The sequence below is a fragment of the Triturus cristatus genome, chromosome 2_2, assembly GCF_964204655.1.
Source record: "Triturus cristatus chromosome 2_2, aTriCri1.1, whole genome shotgun sequence".
Classification (NCBI taxonomy): Eukaryota; Metazoa; Chordata; class Amphibia; order Caudata; family Salamandridae; genus Triturus; species Triturus cristatus.
The window spans coordinates 968,276,132-968,298,278 of NC_140582.1; the positions used below are offsets into that span (position 1 = coordinate 968,276,132).

A 22,147-nucleotide genomic window follows, 5' to 3' on the forward strand; every position below is an offset into this window, starting at 1 on the left:
GCCTGTAGAGGGTGGGTGGATGGGGTCTAGCAGTGAACTGACCGGGCTAGAAGAGATGGGGCTGCCTGACCAGCTCACACAGTGAAAGGAACGTGACATACTCTAGGCAGTTTTGAGCCTGTGGAAGACAGTGGGGTAACAAAAGCCCCCGCAGCCCTGTGGTGCAGGGGGGCCCATGAGCACTGTGGGCCCCCGCCGGCACTGGCAGGTCCCTGGCCAGAGAGCTTTGGACTGGTTCTGAAGTGTGGGGGGCCACCTACATATACTTTGCAGGGTATCCCATCAAGTTTCGTTACGCCACTGGTGGAGAGTTCAGTCCAGCTCTGATTTCGGTTTCCAATATTGGTTTGGTGATGCAGAATAAACCATTGGCAACCCCCTATGTGATCCAACACAGTGATGTTTCGGCCAACATGAACAGACCATGTGCCAATCATGTCCTCAGGCTCTCAATATCCATTAATGTGTCTTTATGCTTGCATTTCTGTACAACCTGCACCACCCTCACTCACAAACCAAGACACAGAGAGGCACAGAGTGGATATGCACGCGCGCTCTCAAACCTATACACACACACACACACGCAGCCCCCTCCTCCTTTTTACACAGGTATACAGACTTACCTGTAGTTATCTGTGCAGCTGTACTTATATCCATTTGAATCCAATAGATTTCCCAAAGTTTTCAAACTGCCAGTTCCACAAGAGTCCCTGAAATTAAAGTGTCATGAGTTCAGAAATCCTTTACTTTAAATGTAAATTTCTTTTCTACGTTGCTCCTTGATAAAGATCAGTTTAAAAACGGATAATTGTTGTTTTTACAATTAAAGACTCCTAGATTAAAATCAATTTCAGAACATGTTTCATGGTCATTTAAGAAAGAAAAAAGGGTTTAGATTTATTTGACCTGCTATGCGCGTTTTTGTCATTATCTCTCTGTGTTCACTGAAAGACATGCAGAGTAGGACCTGTTTACAAAATCATCTGGTGGCCTCACTCCCTTATCTTTCTAGATCCAAATCTATCTCCTTTCTACATAAAAACACCCCCACCTTTTGAATCAAAAGGCTGGGCCCGATTCACAGAACTAACTTAGGACAAAATCCTAAACTTACTACCATTTTGGTATTCACAGAAGGCACTCACTCATTTTGGTATTCACAGAAGGCACCCACTCATCAATGAGTAAGTGCCTTCTGTGAATACCAAAATGAGTAAGCGCCTTCTGTGAATACCAAAATGGTAGTAAGTTTAGGATTTTGTCCTAAGTTAGTTCTGTGAATCGGGCCGCTATTTTCACATAAAAATCAATAACTCAGCATTCAAAGGCATACTATATTATTAACTGGATTTTCTTTGATTTAATCAGCAGGGGGAGTTAAAGGAGAAAATCACACTTTTGCATGCGTTATCAACTTTAATCACATTTTCGAGAATAAACTAACAGAACAATTGATGTTATTTAAGATGTATGTGGGGAAGGTAACGTTGTGGAAGAGCTGCCGTAATGCAGGCCCTACGCCTAAATTACATTTACAAAGTGGTTTTCTGAGAGCTGTCAGAAATCTTTCTTTTTAAGTAATATTCACTGGGAAAAAAACACAGTTAAGAATGTTATAGTGCTGGCTAGAACAGGAAAAACCACAGGAAATCGTCAGTTACGGTTCACAGCAAACACAACACACATCATAACAAATGTCACTTGCCATGTTTTACTCTTGCTAGACTGCCTTCTTGCCTGTGCCATTGGCAAATGAATGTTTTGAGCAAGCAGGCGACGTTAGTTATGGCTATGCGTATGCGTTGTCTAGATTTAAATCAGCCCTCAGTTTTCAATTGTGCTTTTTTCAGTGAATGTCAAGGGTTCTTTTTACAATACACTTAATGCAGAGAGCCACTGTGCGTGACCTTTGGCCTCTGGACGTCTGCAGCAGGATTGGCCTGATAGCATGCCCTGTGGCCAGCCCCTGCATGCAACCCTGTGTAGGCATCCAACCGTGCTGAGCAAGGCATGGCCGCCACCCATTTAGAGGCTCGCCAGGGATTGTTGCTCATTCTATCCCGGGCTACGCAATCAAAAACAATACGTTTAGAAAACCCTAACTCTGGAGATTGCCAGATTTTCAACCATGATAACAGTGGGGCAAGTCCCGGGACATCTTCCAGATACTGTAAACCTAATTCCAACAGACCAAAAAAGGTGGGCGCGCCTGATGGGACCATGAGTAGTCTGCGCAAGAAAGAATTGCAGCGCCCCCGCACTCCCGCTCCACAGGCAGCGATCGCGATATATTTGACTTTAATCAAGGTTATCATCTCCTTCCCTGGGCCCAGGCCTAGTTTTGATGCAAAACAAAAAATGCCTTCAGTTGCTCTGGACATTTACTGCCCTTTCAATATTAGCAGTGGTCTCCAATTTAGATCTGAATTAAAGGCCAACCCTAGATATTTTTTAAAAAAACTCTCTATTTTGGAGACGGGGCACCGTCTATAAAGTGGGTCTTAATTTTTCTTCCCTTTGGCCCACAGACCATTTAAAAAGATTTTTGCCAGTTAACCTTCAAATCTAGCGCAGTCGTGAACTTGACAGAACTCTCGGCAGGCTATTTGCAGTCCTATGTATTAGGACAGCATTGTAGGCATACAGGAGGGTCAGAGTAAACCTACTGCTCACCCTGGGGGAGTCTAGTTTCTTCTGTAATAAGTGGCCTTCACGGCCATTCTAAAATAGATAAGAAAGAAAAACGGTGCAAGAATACATCCCTGGCAAACTCCTTGATTACAATGGATGGATGTCATACATTCCCCCATAGTGCCAAAACTAATCTTATTCGAGGTCTCCCAGTGGAGACAACGTAAAAGGGTAATTAAAGCCTCTTCTTCCCCAAGATTTCCCAAAATGGTCCATTGTTTCGAATGGTTGACTGTGTCAAATGCACATAACAAGTCCATACATGCTAAAAGTAATGCACCTTTTGTGGTTCTAGTGTACTTTGCATTTAGGAGAGAAAGGTTCAAACAATGTTCAACCATACCCGAGCCTTGTCTGAAGCTATGTTGCACCTTGGCGACAATGTTATTGGAACTGGCCCAGTCCTCCAGTCTCGCTAAGAGAACCCTGCCCAGAATCTGGACTGTAGAGCCCTATAAAGATATTGGATGATAGCAGGCTGGGTTGTTCTTGTCTTCCTGTTAATAAATTGGAGCTATAATAGCTTCTTTCCAAGTGGGGGTTACAGGGCCAGTTATCGCAGCTCTAAATATATTTATAAGAAGGGGGGTCCATAAGTCAATATTTTCTCTACACTAGTAAATGTAAAAAATTAAAATGTAAATTTGATACTTGTATAGCGCACTACTCACCCGCAAGGGTCTCAAGGCGCTTGTACAAATACCGCTGTGAAACCCATCCTGGTTTTCCCTGTGAGGCGTCCACTCCTGGGCACCCCAAAGGTGGAGGCCAGGCATCCTTAGCGTTATGGGGGCCGTTGTGGAGATTAAGCAAGCTATTGCCCAGAGTTGCAGAGTGGGACTCCATGATTGGAATAGGTACCAAGGCGAGAATTATCAGGTCCGTGGAATTTTTTAGCCCAAGACCCGCCGAGGCAGGGAATTGAACCCTGGTCCCGGGCTAGACCTCTGCATCAGGGTCTGCCGCTCTAATCATTGAACCACACTTCTCCACTGGTCAGAGTGGACTCCATCAGAGCCTGGAGCTTTACCACATTTGCTATTCTTATTGGTCGTAACAACATCCATAACCCTAATAGTATAAATAAACTGAAGGGCCGATTCGATATCTTCAGCAGAAAGTGCGCTATTATCTTGGTGTGTTGCGTGGGAGTTTTAAATACGTGTGTAAAATTCGTAACCCAAGACTCAGTTGTAATTAAACAATGTTTCTTGAAGGGAGGCCTTTCTGTGACTATCGGACGATTCATGACATCCCAAAAGAGACTCACGTCCGTCAATTTGCCTGCCAATATTAAGTTAGACCAAGCGAGGTCTCTCAGCTCCACCTTCCTATCTCTCAATACTGCTTTATTGATCTTGCTGGCTGCAATGATGTTCTCCCTATCTCTCGGGATGCAATTTAGGGCATCCTTCTACTGTTTCTATGCTTTTAAGCCAGCTCCATTAAACCATCGCTGAGGATTGAGGCTAAAAGGGAGACATTTGGAAATGACCAATTGAGAGACAGAGCACCAAACTATTCTGACACCCTCTATTATGGAACTGAAGAGGATATCAATCAATAAACACTTGTTTATTGCACCTATATTATCAGACACTACAGACTTCACAAACTTTTTTATGTCAATGGAATCGCATCTTATCCAGAGACCTTTATGAGAAGAAAAGGCTATTGGGGCCACTTCCAAGTTATCCTCTGCTTTAAATTGATCTGCAGTAAAAAGATCTACAAGAGCTATAAGATGATCACTTAAACAGTTAGGGAGAATTTTAAATTCTGAAACTAGAAAATAAAATTGGGGTGCCACTCGCCGAAGGAGTCCTTGCCTGATCTAAGCCCTTTGCCAGAAGCTGTGCGGAGCCCTGCCGGGCATTGATTTTATTGAACCTGGAAGCGGGGAGCCCCTGTGGACCTAGTGAATCGCCAGAGGGAGTGTGGTGGAGGAGGACGGGACTGCGAGGTCCAGCAGGCTGTGCGTGTTGTATTGAGCACACCTGCAGCCTCTTCCCGTGACCCCGCCCCTTGCTGACCGGTGAAAACAGCTCGCGGCCCCCGCTACGCGGGTGCCACTCGCCGAAGGAGTCCTTGCCTGATCTAAGCCCTTTGCCAGAAGCTGTGCGGAGCCCTGCCGGGCATTGATTTTATTGAACCTGGAAGCGGGGAGCCCCTGTGGACCTAGTGAATCGCCAGAGGGAGTGTGGTGGAGGAGGACGGGACTGCGAGGTCCAGCAGGCTGTGCGTGTTGTATTGAGCACACCTGCAGCCTCTTCCCGTGACCCCGCCCCTTGCTGACCGGTGAAAACAGCTCGCGGCCCCCGCTACGCGGGTGCCACTCGCCGAAGGAGTCCTTGCCTGATCTAAGCCCTTTGCCAGAAGCTGTGCGGAGCCCTGCCGGGCATTGATTTTATTGAACCTGGAAGCGGGGAGCCCCTGTGGACCTAGTGAATCGCCAGAGGGAGTGTGGTGGAGGAGGACGGGACTGCGAGGTCCAGCAGGCTGTGCGTGTTGTATTGAGCACACCTGCAGCCTCTTCCCGTGACCCCGCCCCTTGCTGACCGGTGAAAACAGCTCGCGGCCCCCGCTACGCGGGGGCCACTCGCCGAAGGAGTCCTTGCCTGATCTAAGCCCTTTGCCAGAAGCTGTGCGGAGCCCTGCCGGGCATTGATTTTATTGAACCTGGAAGCGGGGAGCCCCTGTGGACCTAGTGAATCGCCAGAGGGAGTGTGGTGGAGGAGGACGGGACTGCGAGGTCCAGCAGGCTGTGCGTGTTGTATTGAGCACACCTGCAGCCTCTTCCCGTGACCCCGCCCCCTCTATTTCCGACTAATATAAGACCGGAGGACCTCACGCGTTAGCGGGACGCGTGTGCGGGACATCGTCCGGGACAAAGCCCGGACTAAGGGCGGACCCTCTAAGACCCTCATAGACACGAGGAGACTGGACTGGGCAAGAACCCCTGCCCGAACATCGTTCAACATAGACCCATCGTGTAAGTGTTTGTTTGTGGGGCTCATTGTACGTACATCATGTCCATTGAAACCCCAACACTGGAGTTACCTGGCCATGTGAAGTCGGTGGGTTTGATAGACGGAACATTAGACAGGTATTTTAAGAAACCCCTACTCGATCCTTCAATTACCCCTACCCTTGAAGAACTACGATCTGAACGACGGCGGTCGATTGAAAGTTTAAAGAACAGACCATTGCCGCTGTCACCGGTGCTAATGAGCTCTAAGGGTGATATTTGCACTACCTCACAGGATAGTATCCCTCTAATATTTAGAGAAGGTACATCTACGAGGGAACTCGAACTCTTGGGCACTAATAGCAATCAGGTAGACACAGTTACTACTCCCGGTATCATTAATCCAGCTGTGATAACTAAAGCGCAAATTACCCCAATTCCTACAAAGTAGCCAACAGTAGGGTTAAAAAAGTTATGCAAGTTAAAATTCATGGCCCCCCTCCGGCTAAACGGCGTAAAAGTAACCTTTCCAAGAGGAAATTTAACCATGCAGACTTTGGTACGAAGAAGGGTGTTAGTACCAAAGGAGGATTGGTTAAAGTACTAGACGAAGGAAGGAAAGGAATTTCTCCAACGCATACATGTGTAACTCCGTTTACCGACCCTGTTATTCCTATTATCGATAGCCCCCCTGCGATGGGAAAGATACAGGCATCTCCAGACAGGGTCCTGATTGGGAGCATAGAGTCCATAATGAGGACCTATTCCCTGGCTATCATAGAAAGACTTGATAAACTAGAAGACAGACTTGGGAATATAGAACAAGAATTGGAGAAAAGGCTCGTAACCAACAAAGTACCGTTTATTCTCCCTATACAAGCCCCAACGGTACCTTCTTCATCAGGGACATCCGCTACAATAACATTAACTACCCCTGAACAGATTATTACTCAGCCTCAACCCTCAATTTGTATGAGTGGAAGTGTATCAGGGAATATTCCTGTTGGACCTAATAGTAAACCTATATCAGAACAGGCTGAAATGTCCAACGGACAGCGGAATAACTCTGGTCAAGCCGTAGGGAATTTAAATAGAGAGAGAGGTAACGAGCAACTTGCCCGAGATAAATTTAACAAGGGTCCTCTTCCAGAACTTCCGCCAGAAGCAGTACCCTTAGTGGTAGTTCTTACTGGGGTACCGGAGCTGGAGAAAGATAAACGGGAGAGCTTTACCCAGTTGAGAAATAAAATATCACACTGGCTAAGTCTACACAGACCTATTACAAATAATATAAATGGAGAAATTATTCATGTCCGCCGCCTTCCCTGGTTGGGAGGAAGACCCAAGGATATTGAGGGAGATATAGTGGTCATTAATTTTAGAGATCGGAATGCCGTCCACTTTATACTTAATTGGCCGACAGACCACGATAGCAAACCTATTACCCCCCGCCCTCTAACCTATTTTTACCCCCGCTCAGTGGTGTTTCCACCAAATCATCATTCACAGCGAGCTCCCCCCCCACTTCTATCGAGGCAAATGCAACCAAACCCATATTGCCCACCCATCTACAATAATGGACCTATGTTTAGTGAGAGGCAACCTCCACCAGCAGTAGATCTGTATGGGTGGAACACTATAGGCCCAAGATATAACCCTCTAATACATAGGAGAATGGAACAGCTCAAACCTTTTACACCCCTAGATACCACCAACAGGTTTGAGGTGTTTAGTGGACTGGAAGATTGCGATTGATGCCATCGAGTCATAGGGAAGGGGGAGAGGGATTTTGGTGGGGATAGAGGGGGAGATATGGGCGGACGAACGGGGGAAAAAGGTCTAATAGATATTGATACACCCATTGGATACAATGTTATATGTAGTACTGGGGGTTGCACAAGTAATTTTGCCCAGTTTGACTGCAACCTCAAGGCTCTTTCCCCGGCTAACGGAAGCATTAGTCAGATCTTACCAACTGTAGATCCCGTGCCAGGGGATTTAACCCATGTTCACATCTTGCCCCCTTTATCCACTGAGGCTGATAGTTTAATGGAACGGGGTTATAAGATGGCGAGCTGGAACATAGCGGGATGGAATAACAAGGTAGAACGTCTTGGATGGTTAGAATTTATAACCCAGTTTGATATTCTGTGTCTCCAGGAGACTTGGGCGGCCGAAGATGTCTATCTTGATGGGTATGTTGCCTATAATTGCCATGCCCAACCATCCAACATGGGGAGAGCCAAAGGAGGAATGGTGATACTGCTTTCTGTGAGTCTACCGGTTCGAGTAAAAATACACCGGATAGTTGGTCAACACTCTCAGTTGCTGTGGTTACAAAATAGGAATGGGCGAAATGTTTTAGTTATAAATCACTACAACAATGCCTTTAACCACTTAAATACTGACACGGTTGATGAACTTGAAGCTGAGGTGGAAAGCCTATATGGGTGTAATGACGTGCATTTTGACATTTTGTGGGGTGGTGATCTTAACATCTACATGTGTCCACTTGCTGGCGATAGGGTGTGTGGGTATGGGGATGATGGGGGGGAAGAACAGACCCACTTTATGCACTCGGTTTATGGGGATTCTCTTAATTCGTTTTTGTCAAAAATGGATTTATGTATTATGACACCTAGGGGTGACAGTGAGGGTAATTCGGTACCAACCTTTATTGGTAGGAACTGTGCCACGATTATCGATTACCTCATTGTCTCTACCAGTATTGTAGCCAAGTGTTCCTTACCTGTAATAGTAGATCCGTCACTTAGTGATCATAATTGTTTAACAATGTTTCTTTCTTTATGGGGGGTCAAAGAAATGATGGTACATGGTGTAGTGACAGATATAGTCCCACACAGACCCAATGGCCCTAGAATTAAATGGGGTAGGCAAAACGAGGAACATCTACTTTGTACTATCGTGTCAGCCTGTATAGAAGAGGTGGAATGCTGTCTTGAACCTGGAAAGAATAACGTTGACATTCTAGTTAGTTTCGACACTATTAATAAAAATGTTGCTGAAATTTTAACTGGAAGAATAAAAAAGGGCCCTAGGAGTAATGGGGGATGGTTTAACAGAGAATGTACCAAATCTTTACAAAGACTTAAAGCTGCTCTCAAGGAAAAACCGAGAGATAAGGAAGCAGTTAATACCCTCAGAAGGGAATATACAATTCATCTGAGGGATAGGAAACAGGAATTAAGGGAAGAGGCTTGGAACAACCTGACTAAAGCAGTGGACCTTAAGGATACCAAGCTTTTTTGGTCCACGGTAAATAGCCCCTTCCTTCAAAACGAAGATGTCCCGGTAATGTCAGCCCAGGTATCTGAGGAACAATGGGTGTCTCACTTCACTAGTATTTTCAACCCCGAAGGACTAGCTGAAGGGGGGGATAATGAAAGCATGGCATTAACCCCCATACCTCTCAATATTACAATTTTAGAGGTAGATGCAGCCATTCGGGCTAGCAAGGGGGGAAAGGCACCGGGCCCGGACGGGGTACCCGTTGACCTTTATAAAGCTGAGATCTCCATTTGGAGCCCATTGTTAACAAAGGTTTTCAATGCAGCTGCGACGATTGCGGCTCCACAGACCTGGGGGGAATCAATCATTATTCCGGTATATAAAAAAGGGGATAGGGGCGAGGCAAAAAATTATCGCCCGATCTCCCTTCTTACTGCTTCCCTAAAAATAATGAGTAGAGTATTATTAAGTCGTCTGGAAGAATGGGTAGAAGATAATGGGATCCTTGCGGATTCACAGTATGGATTTCGCAAGGGGTTGGGCACTATAGAACAGTGCATTAATCTAGATCTCATTATATGTAAATATACACGAGCCAAACAAGGCTCGTTGTTTCTTTGTTTTGCCGATCTATCCAGTGCCTTCGACTTGGTTGACCATGGTCTTCTGTGGTCAACCTTGTTGGATATGGGGGCACCTCAAGATATTATTTATTTCCTGGCCCAATTGTACAGGAATCTGACAGCAAAAATACGATATGGGCAATCGGGGGAGTGTACCCCTAGTGTTAAAATAGGATCAGGTATTAGGCAGGGATGTGTTCTTGCACCTCTTCTTTTCTCCCTTTTTATTAATGCAATTGAGACGGAACTTCGCTCCATAAGTGCAGATGTACCGACTGCAGGCGGCTTGCCCATCCCAATTCTGCTCTACGCGGATGACGCGGTTCTGCTCTCTCAAACCCCTTTAGGGCTGCAAAAACTAATGAATAAATTTGCAGATTTTATCAAGGGGAGGAAATTAAAAATTAATAATTCAAAAACTTTTATAATGCCCTGTGGGAAGAAAATTAAGAACTTAAGGCCCTTTACAGTTATAGATCAAACCATAACAGTGGTGGATAAATTTTGTTATTTGGGTATCACTTTTAATAGTGGGGGGATGTGGACCTCTGAAATGACAAATGTTAGAGCCAAGATGGCTAAGTGCTCTTTTGGCCTATTTAGGTTTGCATCCAAGCTAGGCTCTAGACGGATATTCGACATGTTATACCTATGCCGACAGAAATGTGTTGCTCTGGCTCTATACGGATCAGGAGTGTGGGGCCACTGTAACAATAACATGCTCCAGGTAGAGGAGAACAAATTTATTAAAAAACTCCTTTGTCTGCCATCTTCTTCTTCAACAAAGTTGATCCATCAAGAGTCTGGCTTAGAACATCTATCAGACCTGATTAGATTAAGACCCCTGTTAGTATGGAGATCTATCTGGTCGAAGGAACAGACTGGTTTTACTAGAAAGATAATCTCCGATTGTCTAAAACTGGATAAATGTTCCCGTATCCCGTGGCTTAACTATATCATTCGAACGTTTGATGACCTTTTTAATTTTAGGGTTTGTGATAACCCTTCCTGTGTTTTAGACATCACGAAGACTGAGATTAAACATGAATTTCTGAGGGTTAGCAGGATGAAGCGTATCGCAGCTACTGTCCAGTTCTCCACACATGTTTTTTATGACAAATATAACAAGGAAGAAATGGGGCCCCCAGGATACCTCAAAATGGTTAATATTCGTTCCCACCAATTTGTGTTAACAAGACTTCGGATGGGGACTGTTCATTTGCTTGTTGCGTATCCTGTAATGAAGATATATACTACTGCCCCCTGTCCGTGTGATGGGACTACTAAACAAAGTACGGAGCATTTTTTACTGCTATGCCCTCTTTATCTCCATCTTCGAAAAATATACCTGAAACCACTTTTTAAAAAATATAAAGTATTTAATATTGTTTCAGCCATGGGGCTTTTATTTGGGCTTAACTCACAGGACATTTGCTATTTTACTGCTGTATATATTTTAAAATCGATATGTATGAGGAAAAGCACCGTTCTATGATATGTGATTAATTTAAAATTTGCTGAAACCTCATGTTTTTATATTAATGTATGTATGTACTTTTATGATCATTAATTTATGATCGAATAAAGTTTTTGAATTGAATTGAAATTTATTTAAAATCAGTATAAAATCGATGATACTATGTTTCCTGCCCCCGATAAATGCTGGGTAGAACTTGGGGGGGCGAGTTGGTTGCAAACCACACTCACTCACAAACAGGAGGTCATTGGAGTATAACATCTTGTTTAGAGCAGCCCCAGAAATGGAGTGCCTAAAATGAGTCATCGCTTGGCCATCTGTGTTCTCTAGACCACACACCTGCGACCCCCTCTGTTCACATAAAGTGAAATTTTTAAATTGCCTGCCCACATTAAACAATACTCTAGATTTTTTAAATTCAAGTTAACAATGCGTCATCTAATATGGCCACAGCATCGAAATAGCGTTGATTGAATAGGTTCTGATAAAAGTTAATAATTGAACAGATCAACTGAGCTTACTCCAGATATCATTAATACTTGAAACCAAGGAGAAGAACCTAGGGGCGGGGGATCTTAACAGGGATTAAAATGGCCAATCCTCCCCTTGCCTGATCACAAGTGGGAGGTAATGTGGGTTTGCAGAATGACAAACAAACATTGCTATGGAAATCATCCAATGCCCAGGTCTTTTGTAAACAGAGAAGATCAAGACCTTTTACATATTCTAACCAGACTTCATTAGATAACTTGGTGCGAAGTTCGGCAATATTGGAAATTGCAAAGTATTTGTTGATATATCACCTTCTGGCACTGAGACCAAGTACGTCTTACTGAGTACATCACATTCTAATGGAGCGGAAAGAGGTCGGGATTCAGTTTGTGGTGGGAGTCAATTGATTATTCTGCAGGCTGCCCAAAGGGGAAAACCGATTATGCACAGGAATCAAGGGAGCCTGGACTAGTACCACAGTTTTTACCTAGCTCTGACAAAAACCGTTTCCCACCCAACCCAAAAAATGAGTAGGTTTATGGAAAAAGCCCATAAGGAGAGCCCTAATTCGACCTTTAGAATCAGACAGATGTTTCACTACTGCAAGTAATTGTCTTCTTAACCCCTGATATCTAAAGTTTATGACAACAGTCTCCTGCAATGATTTTAGTTCTTGGCCCACCCAGTACACTCTCTATATTGTCAAAATCTCAGGTGAGAAATCACCTCCCCAACCGGCATTTTTCCCGATTCAATGCACTACTTCATTTTTCAGGTCCATCCACTTCTCCCTTTTTGCTGGTAATAGATGAGGAACGTGGTCCAAAATGATAACCAGAGGTGTGGCCTCTTGGTGAGATGTAAACGGGGCTGCTGTAAGTCAGCAAACGATGGAGCTCTAGCCTCATTCATGAAGGGTTGCCAGCTGCAGGGTGTGAGTTTGTACTGTGAAGTGAAAGGACTGCTATATCTGCATAATGAGGACTGCTAGATGGATCTGCAGTCAAGGCGCTGGGGACCCCGAAACTAATGTAGCTTCGGTATCTTGTTCAATGCAGCCCAGAATCACAGTTTTAGCCATAATCATAGTTAACAACATATCCAACAACACATTTTTGTTTATTTCTGCTAATGTTTTATCATCATTAATGTTAAATGTTTTGTAACTTTAGTTATCGTTCCATAGATCCTATACGTCTCATACTGGTAGGGTCTATTTTCAGGTCCTATCTCGTTTACCATTAGTATTTTCTGTGCCTAGCACTAGAATACCTTGAGATTGCTTAATCTGAAGCATGCATTTTTCTGATACTTGGATTATTCGCTCAGTCATACACTCAGCCACTCCTTTAGAACAACAATTTCAAGGTGACAACAGATTACAGATGGGCATTATAGAGGCTGCACTTTGTCAAAGACAGACAATTCTCCTTAAGGATGGTTACTGCTTCAGATTGGAGCGCTTATCAACAACTGTGCCAAATGTCTCAATGTACTACAATTATCATCATGCAAACCATATAAATGTGCCACAAACTATTTCATAATCTGACATCAGAATAATGCAAATATATATAGACGATTTTTCCCATGTCAATAACAGCAGTGGCTCTGAATTATATAAATACATCAATTTTTAGATGGACTGAATTACGTTTTTTGTTGGTAATTTTCTTGATTTAACTTACAGATCAGGTCCTTCAATGTCATCGTTCACCCAGATTTCAAAGCGAGAGACTTGAGCACTTTGGAAATTAGGAAGTTCATAGTCTGCGAAAAAACTTAATACATTGATATGGGACAGTTAATAAACAATTTCTTGTCAAAAAGGTTACGTTGTATTATCATTTAGCAACTTTTATCCCCAGCAACAGCATTGATATTTTTATATTTAATGCACTATATCTTGGACGTATTTGATCTCACTTATGTCATAAATGAATCCCTCGGATTATAATCACGATAATGTGCAATCTGAAACGATTATGCTCATTACTGCGGCCATACTGAGGCTTTAATGCAACCTTCTGTTTCATATATATATATAAGTGCTTTGTTTTCTATTTGCATTGCTGTCCACAAAAGTGTGTGATGTTTACATTTTCAAATGGTTTACTACTTTTCTTTATATGCTACTAATGTTAATGTCACATGTTACAAGTATTGTATTGTAAGTGCATTTATATAGTACTTACTACCAGGTGCGGTCAGCACAGGTAAGAGAAGTGGGGCGGGGGGAGCTGACAGACGACGGGATAGGTACAATTAAATAAAATAAATAATAAAAACACTTACCTTGTGCTTGCCGCATCGCCAACGGCGAGCACAAGGTAAGTGGTTTTATTATTTTTTTAATTTAATTTTACATATCCAGTCGTCTGTCGACTTCCCTGCTCCACCGCCCCGCCCCGCCCCACTGCCCCACCGCTCTTACCTGTGCCGGCAGCACCTGCTTACTCCGGAAACCCAAGATCATTGGTCAATTTAGTGGTTATTGGTAATTGTTGAAGCATTCTACCATTGCTGCCATTTATTCAAGGAAACATGCATTTACTAGTTTATTGTGTTATATTAAGTTAATAGGACTTTGATATGAACTTTAGTGTGAGTTCATGCAAATGATTCACAGATTGGGTAGACAGACTAGAGGAGGCTAGTTACTGTCAGATTGCATGTATGTGGTTTAATAAAAGGACAGAAGGGGCTGTTGCACTCTGAGCTGAGGTGTGAGCAGTTTGCAGAAATACAATCACAGGGTAAGACTAATCGGCATGCGACAGAGCGAGGCATGCAGAGAGAGTGAGGCATGCAGAGAGAGCGAGGCATGCAGAGAGAGCGAGGCATGCAGAGAGAGCGAGGCGTGCAGAGGGCGGAGGATCGGGGATGAGTGGCTCATTCGAGAGAAAGGAGGAGAGGGGGCGTGTCAGTCGGTGTGTCACGCAGGCCTTAAGGAATATAGCGAGAGGAGGCTTGTCGGGATGACTGGCGACCCGAGGGTGTAAACACTGAAGAGTGATCCATGGTTTTCACGTGTGGGCCGGTGCTTTGTGTTGTTGCATCGGTGGCATTCCTTTTTTCTGTCAAAGGTGCTGAAACTTTCTGCTTTGGTAGGTAACATTAACAGCGAAGATTATTCCCATTCTTTCCCTGTCCCCGCTCGACTCTTTCTAGGTGCTGTGCTGTGTGCAAATCCGGACAGCTGCTCATTCTGGTTTGACAAGTAAGATTGAAGAGAGTGTCCGATTTGGAGTGATCATTTCATTTTGTACTGATACCCCCTGTTCTCAGTAAGGGGATATTTTGGGGGGACTGTTCTGATTGGTTCTCCCTTGATTTTAAAGGGTACTAAAGCGGCATCTGTCTGTAAGAGTGGCTAGAAGTTGGCACCCTGGATCACGCTGGAATAACCAAGTCTCATCCATGCTTCTAGCTCTAATCATTGCAGATAGAACATTCCATATTTTGCGACATGCACTGAAGAAGTAGTGCCCTCAATAGTTGCCTTACTGTAAACCGTGAATTATTAGATGGGATGCACCTCGAAGATAAGTGCCCCAGTTGGAATTATGAAGCGCTTTTTGATTGAAGACATTCTGGTCTTTGCCATTTACTGCTCATGAGTGATGCATGATAGCTTGAAAGAGATTGCTTTGTGATTGGGACCAGCCAAGAGCCTTTGGTGTAAGAGAGATGTTCATTTGTATCTTTACATCTAGAAGTAGTCTTGCTGCTGGTAGAAGGGAAAATGGGAGTAACTTAAATAAGTTGTATCGATATCATGTTACAATTCAGTTAACACATTTGCTTCACAATGTCCGTAGAAATAATAATCACCTAAACGTAGAATAGGATTGTTTTAAATCTCAAGATCCACATACTGTTGGCAAAAAAAATGAAATCATTGTTTACAGTAGCATTGAGTCTAGTTAATGCTTTGTCTATTAGGTGCATACACATGTTGCATAAAATACATACATTTAAAATGAATTTCAAGGAGTGTACTTGAAATGTATACTGTTTGTTCTTGGTTGATATGTCACACTTCAAGAATCCTTAAAGATATTTCCTGGAAAATGTTTTAATTGTGTACCCCTTGTGAGGTATACAATTCAATTAACCAGAATCAGAAAAATAAAAAAACGCAGAAATGCAAAAGCCAGTGCAGCAGTCACATAAACAGTATGCGCTTGACTTTTACTGCTGAACATCTGTTTATGATGCGGCGTTCGGATTTGCTTTGCCAAATTTTGTGAACCTCATTGGCCTTGCAGCGAAAACTGTATTTTGAATGACTACCTTTTTCTTAGGGTTGGTGTGAGGGGAGATGACTTCAGTCCATGAGCCATGGAAACATTTCTCGCTGCACTTCAACTGCTGCAGACCCTTACATCTGTGCCAGGAACAGTGCCCAGCGCTCAGCAGAGACTCTACCCACTCGGAGGCGAAAGGAGTGCTGGGTACTCGGTGTTTGAGACACAACTCCCCAGGCTGCTCTCCTTGCTTTGCTGAAGGGGAATGTAATCCCAATTTTAACACAGAAGTAGAAAAACTATAAACAAATGTTCAAATTTATATTTTTCCACTTTTCCGTCGTTGATTGGACTTATTTTCCTCCTCCAACAATGCTAGAGGTGGAGCTTGGAAAGGTTCAGGAGGAAGAAGAAGGAGAACCGCAGTGGGAAAATGGAGCAGCTGTGAGGCAGCTCCTTCTTCCTGTTGAGTGCCCTACTTTCTCCAAAACCTACCCTTAGAATGGGAGGGAGTTGTGGGTCGAGGAGGAACGCATCCCACTGAGAAACCAGCGCACCGGAGAAACAGGGGGGTGGTGCATACAGAATTCTCAAATTGTAGCCAGTGACATGGCTATAGCCCACAAAGCGAGCATTCTGAAAGGCTGGTCAGCTCCAAACGCTCCACCCAGAATGCTAATCACTTTGTAAATCCCAACATGGAGCTACATACTGATGCCACTAATCCACCACACATGTCCTATAAAAATGAACATACCACAATACAGTGCAGTCTATAGGCACCTATGGACAGATGTCCAACCGTAGAATCGGGCCAGTTGCGACAGCTAAAACGGCTTCTGGCAAGTACCAAACCTTTTTTAGCAAGTCGATAACCTATTACAAACTTGCAAAATAGGGTTTGCAAGTCACTATTAGGAAGGGGCATGTCAAGGTTGTCCCTTCCTAAAAGTGAGTCGCAAGGGCATGTACGGTTGTTTTGCAACCGGAATACGGTCGCAAAACAATCGCAGTTTACTGCCTACTTCAAGTAGGTGGTAAGCCACTCACAAACAGGAAGGAGTTCCCAGGGGACCACTTAGCCATTGTGAATGGTGGTAAAAACGTTTTTTAAGAGCAGGTAGTGGTCCTAAGGACTACTGCCTGCTCTTAAAAAATGAAAAGAAAACTTTTCATTTTTCTTTTTTAAACGCATCCCATTTTCCTTCAATGAAAACGTGCTGCATTTAAAAAATAAAGATTGCTTTATTTCAAAGCAATCACAGACATGGTGGTCTACTGACCCTTACAGGCCACCATCTCTGTGATTTTAGTGATTGCTAGAAGGGTCACAAATTGCAAACTTCCTTATTAATACTCATGAGGTAGGTTGATTTGCAACCCACTAGGAATCGCTAAGTGAAACTCTATAAGTTTCATACATTAGGAATAGCGACTTCCGATTCGCAGAGAATCGCAATTTTGGTAATCGCTAACTCTAATGTTGATATATTTGGCCCTTGTTTTTCAAGTAACTCACATCAGCGAAATTACATGGGCTGATACTAAGACTCGGTCAGATGTTAAAGCTGTACCATAGTAGCCATTGTCTGAAAGGGGCTATCCAAAAATGTGTGTCAGGGAGGGGGTGTGGCAAGACCTAAAATAAACAATATATCACCTGTACACTTTAAAAGATGAATCTGAAAAAAGGAAGAAGAGAGTTTGTAAGAGACAGTTAGGAGAGCAGAATGCATTTTAGTGTTTAACTACTTTGGGATTTGTTTTGTAAATGCAAGAGCTAGAATTAATAGCCATTTGCTTTTGTAAATTCAAACTGTTTAAGCGTAAATACTATCATGTAGCAAAGGAAAGAGTAAGAAACAGGTACTTCCTTTCTGTATGCATCTGTGTTTCTTTAAATATGTCAAATTACAACAAATAACAATGAGAGACATGCACGTAGCTTATTTTTGGTTGCAAACGGCCCGATTCTGTTTGCTGAGGAAATATGAATTTTTTGATCAGTTATGTCCCCTATCGTAGACCCCAACGGCTCCATGTGCATGCTATAAGTACATGTATGTTCCCTCCAGTTCCAGTTTTGAAGATGCAAATACATGTGCGTCCACCGTCAACATGTCCTCTTTCAGATCCGCCATGAACGGGTCAGATATTCCATTCCTAAGTATGAAAGGCCACCGACTTTATGTGGTTCACTTTCCACATTTTACAGATTCAGGCGAGTAGGCCCTGAATTCTGTCATCAAGCCTTTTCCTGCCTTCTGCCTCTGAAAGCTCCAGTCTGAGCCTGCATCTGTATCCATGAACTTTGTCCTACTCCCTGCGCGGCTAACGGTGCCTGATCCAGCCTGTTGCCTGCCAAAAACTGTATTTCACCTTCAAGATTATCTGCTCCGCTCCTCATCCGATGCATTCCTGTCTAGTAGTTTAGGTAAACATTCCTCCAGCTACCGTGCAAAGGGCCAGGCCTCGCTGTCCTCATGCAAGTAATTCATAGCCCCCGTTACCATGGTATATTCCTACCCCCTCGCATCTCATGTAGACACTTAGACGCCTGTACACGCACTAACAGTCAGTATAGAATAGATTCTATCCTAGAGACCTTTCCTTTTGGATAACACAGTTCTTTAAACATAGGATATTAGATATGATTTGGGATTAGGTTGACATGACCCCCCAGACTTCTGTCTCCACATGTAGAGCTAAATGTCAAGTCCCCTTCACCCTCTAGTTGCACGTCAATTACACGTCATGCGGCTGCGCGCGCATCTCTGCCAAATATTTCTGCTGACATTGCAGGATTCTTTTATGGATCCACCCACTTGTGACATCATGTATAATGACGTTTATTAAATTACGCCCATATGTCCGCCTTTATTAGTTACGTATGCACACTTTATCTGTGTTATCAGCTGTTACGCCTCTTGCATCTGTTTCACTGTAATGCATTTCCTATAAAACTAATTATCTGTCAATAATGTATGCCCTTCCTTCCTGAACTTTCGTGGTGATGGAATAGAAGCCTGCAATTCGAATTGCATTCCTTTGTATAGGAATAAAGCCTTTTAGAACCTCTAATACCACGGATTCTGCCTCTTATATTTACTGAGTTATTCTTACTAGACTTTACCGCATAAAAAATAGTACCGGTAATGAAATATTTACCACATAAATTGGCGCCCGAATAGGGACACTTTCTCATCTCACGCGCCGGAGGTGCGTTGCAGGCCCGGTCTCCTGCCACAGCTGAACGGACAAAAACGCGTACCTGCAGGATTTCCTGTATCTCCCTCCGGCCAAGCGGGGGCGACTGAGGCTGCGATCAACACCCAGACGAGGCGGTGAGAAGTGCGAAGTATCCCGACCAGAGCCTAGCTGAGAGAGCAAGATCCGAGGTATACAGAGGCCCACCAGGTTCCGAAGTTCCGAGTCCAGTCGAGTCGAGTCCAGTCCGGTCCAGTTTCAGTTCCGTTCCGAGGCCTTCCGTTCCGAGCTACCCGGTGAGTACCATTACCGGGGAGGCATTTTACGTGCACATAGTCTGTGCCGGTCAAGACGGGTTTGGGTACACAAATCCGGTCTGCACTGTTTCAGCAGTGTATCTGTACTGTTTAGCAGTATATATAGTATGTCTTGCATATAAATAAGTATTATCTAGTGTCAGTATTATGTCAGTAACTAGTTTTCTATTAGTTATCATCGTTCGTTAAAACTGTTAAGTGTTAAATGTTTTAATACGTTCTATATATTGTGGTGTGAATGACTGTTCATTATTGTGTTCCTTGTATAAAGTGTGTTCTAGTAATAAGGTCTAAAAATGCCGCTCTTTTCGAAACTAAGACAGATCAAAACCAGAAAAGGTGTACTCGAAGAAGCTGTTCCCATCCCACCTAGGGACACTCCAGGGTATTTTATGTATCATAAGCATGGCCTAGATGCCGTATTATTTCTTGATTTATGGGTGGACTACACCAAAGAGTTACCAGAGAGTCAGAGATGGCCCGCAGCGGGGACCTGGGATGCAGATTGCATCATGAGAGTAGAAGAAGAATTATGGAAAAAGAAAGCCAGACAGTCACAGAAAGATGCCATTGAATTATGGCGTAAAGAATCATATAGACGTACAGAAAAAGCACTCAGACAGGAAGAGAAAGGTAGAGAGAATTCAAATAAAACTCGAGAAAATCTATTACTTGAGGAAGGTACCCGAGTAAACTCAGAACAAGTAGATAGACAAAGAAACACTCTTATGAATGGTATGTATCCTCTTCTGGCCGAAGGGTTACCTAAGGCTACCCCAGAAATACCAAAAGACTTAACTCCTCCATTGCTCCCGATAAAAGCACATCCCAAAACACATCCCAAAACAGCAAAGGACGTTTTCCTTTCCTCCTATTTAGATGACGTAGCTCCCGAGTATGCTAATGCCATACCACACACACCGCTTGCCGATGGTGTTCAACACCAAGAGCATCCGTCTGTATCCCCGCAACTACACACTCCTACACAAGTTCCCACAGGTCCGTCCGTTTCTACAGTTTTTCCCGCATCTACAATCTCTATCCTACGTCCAACGAATCCTTTCGTGCCTAGCACCTTAGATGGTGCTACAGGAGGTACGACAGACATGTTTGCCACCCCGCCGCGAAATAAACAGACCCTTAGAGATTTAGCACTCCAACGTACACCTCAACTAGCGACATCCGACATGTTTAAAGAACAGCTTGTGGATTGTAGATACGATCCAGTGCCAGGCAGACAGGACAAATTGCTCATATCATCACTACGTATACGACGAGCTACATTGTATTTAATGACGATACCAGGAATGGTTGAACACCTAGACGATATATATCGCTTTGTCCAAACAGGGCGAGGTCCAGAAAGTATTAACGAAGCTATGGAATACCAGAAAGTGGATGTCCAAAGACAACTACTACGTTTTTTCATAAATTGCGTAATTAGGAATCAAGACAGGCCTGGGGCAGATCACGATACCATGCAAAGACTTGCCAAATGGGGTCAGAACATATCAGAAGAGAAACATGATAGACAGGCGTGTATAATCGCCATGTGTCGAAAGATCCGCAAGGAAGTAGAACGAATACATAAAGAAAGACGAGAAACAGACAGAGTAGAATCAGAAGAAGAGGAGGAGCAAGAATCAGAACAATTAGAAACGATAGCTTATGTAGGTAGAGGAAGACCCCATAATAATACTAGAGGCTTTAATGACCCGATACGTCCGACACGTCCAGAATGTAATAGACATTTTCCAAATCCTATGTTAAATACAAAGTCCCCCGAACACCTATTCCAAGCCGCTGATAAATTACTCCGAGATCGCAGGGGGTACCACATGCTCGATTCCATGGACGAACAAGAATTAGCCAGGTCAGCAGTACAATGGGCTGACAGTCCCAGTGAATACAATGATGATGTACTTGCACACACGTTTCTGAATCTTGACCCATACGAACAGCGTTTAGCTAGTATATACATGATTCAACACCTCCTTATATTATATAAAAGCCAACACTCCGATCCAGGACCCTTACCTGACATATTGACAGAACTACTCACGAATATATGGAGAGGGTCAGGTACTGATTTGATTAAAGAAATTCTAGAATTTCGAAACCAATATTTAACTTTCGTATGCCCAGAACACGTTCCAGTTCCCATCATGGGAAGAAAAATGTATCACATAGATAGACAGAACCCGTTACGCGAAGTACACCCAATCAGAGGTGACGGTAATAACTTTACACGCGTGTTTGTGTACACGCCTATAACTAAACTGGAATTATTAGAAATGAAGAAAGTAGTACCCAGCCATGACAAGGATCCAGCAGGTTTCCACCGTGAGATAAAAGACATGTTACTCATGGGAGAGTATACCTACCCCGACATTATGAAAATATTAAAGGTCCTATTACCCACCGGTGTTTATGAGAAACTCAAAGAAAAGGAATGGGAGGTGGGAGACCAAAAGATAGATTGGACAGCATTAGAAAACGAAGAAAGGGCCCGAGCTGCAGGAGCAGGGCTTGGGGAAAAGACTACAGCACTACCAGGGCTACTAGTGCAGGTACTGCCACATTTATTAACTACGAAGAAGGAAGACTGGGGTGCAATATCAGCCTGTAAACAAAAGCCAGATGAAGACACTAGTGATTTCTATTCCCGATTTGAAAAATGTTTTGGTATAAATAGTGGCATAAAAGCCAGTAGTGAATCATATCCACATCTGTTTGTGACAAAATTAGTTGAAAATTCTCTGCTGCAAGTCAAGAATAGAGTATTGAAATTCGAAAGTACCTGGCAAGGTAATACCCCATCACAGATGTTACAGATGTTACAATATCACCACAATAGAATTAGAGAAGAACAA

The 22,147-nt window shown here is 43.5% G+C and overlaps 1 protein-coding gene across 1 annotated transcript in view; it reads right to left on the bottom strand.

The window, feature by feature from the left end:
* Positions 1-22,147, bottom strand: part of LOC146863013 (ADP-ribosyl cyclase/cyclic ADP-ribose hydrolase 2-like) — a 234,883-nt gene that overhangs the window by 16,960 nt on the left and 195,776 nt on the right. Inside the window, exons 7-8 of the mRNA XM_085642395.1 lie at positions 13,189-13,281; positions 624-710 (exon numbers count right to left, since the gene is read on the bottom strand). Of these exons, the coding sequence (XP_085498521.1) occupies positions 624-710; positions 13,189-13,281 (180 nt within the window). The remainder of the gene's footprint in view (positions 1-623; positions 711-13,188; positions 13,282-22,147) is intronic.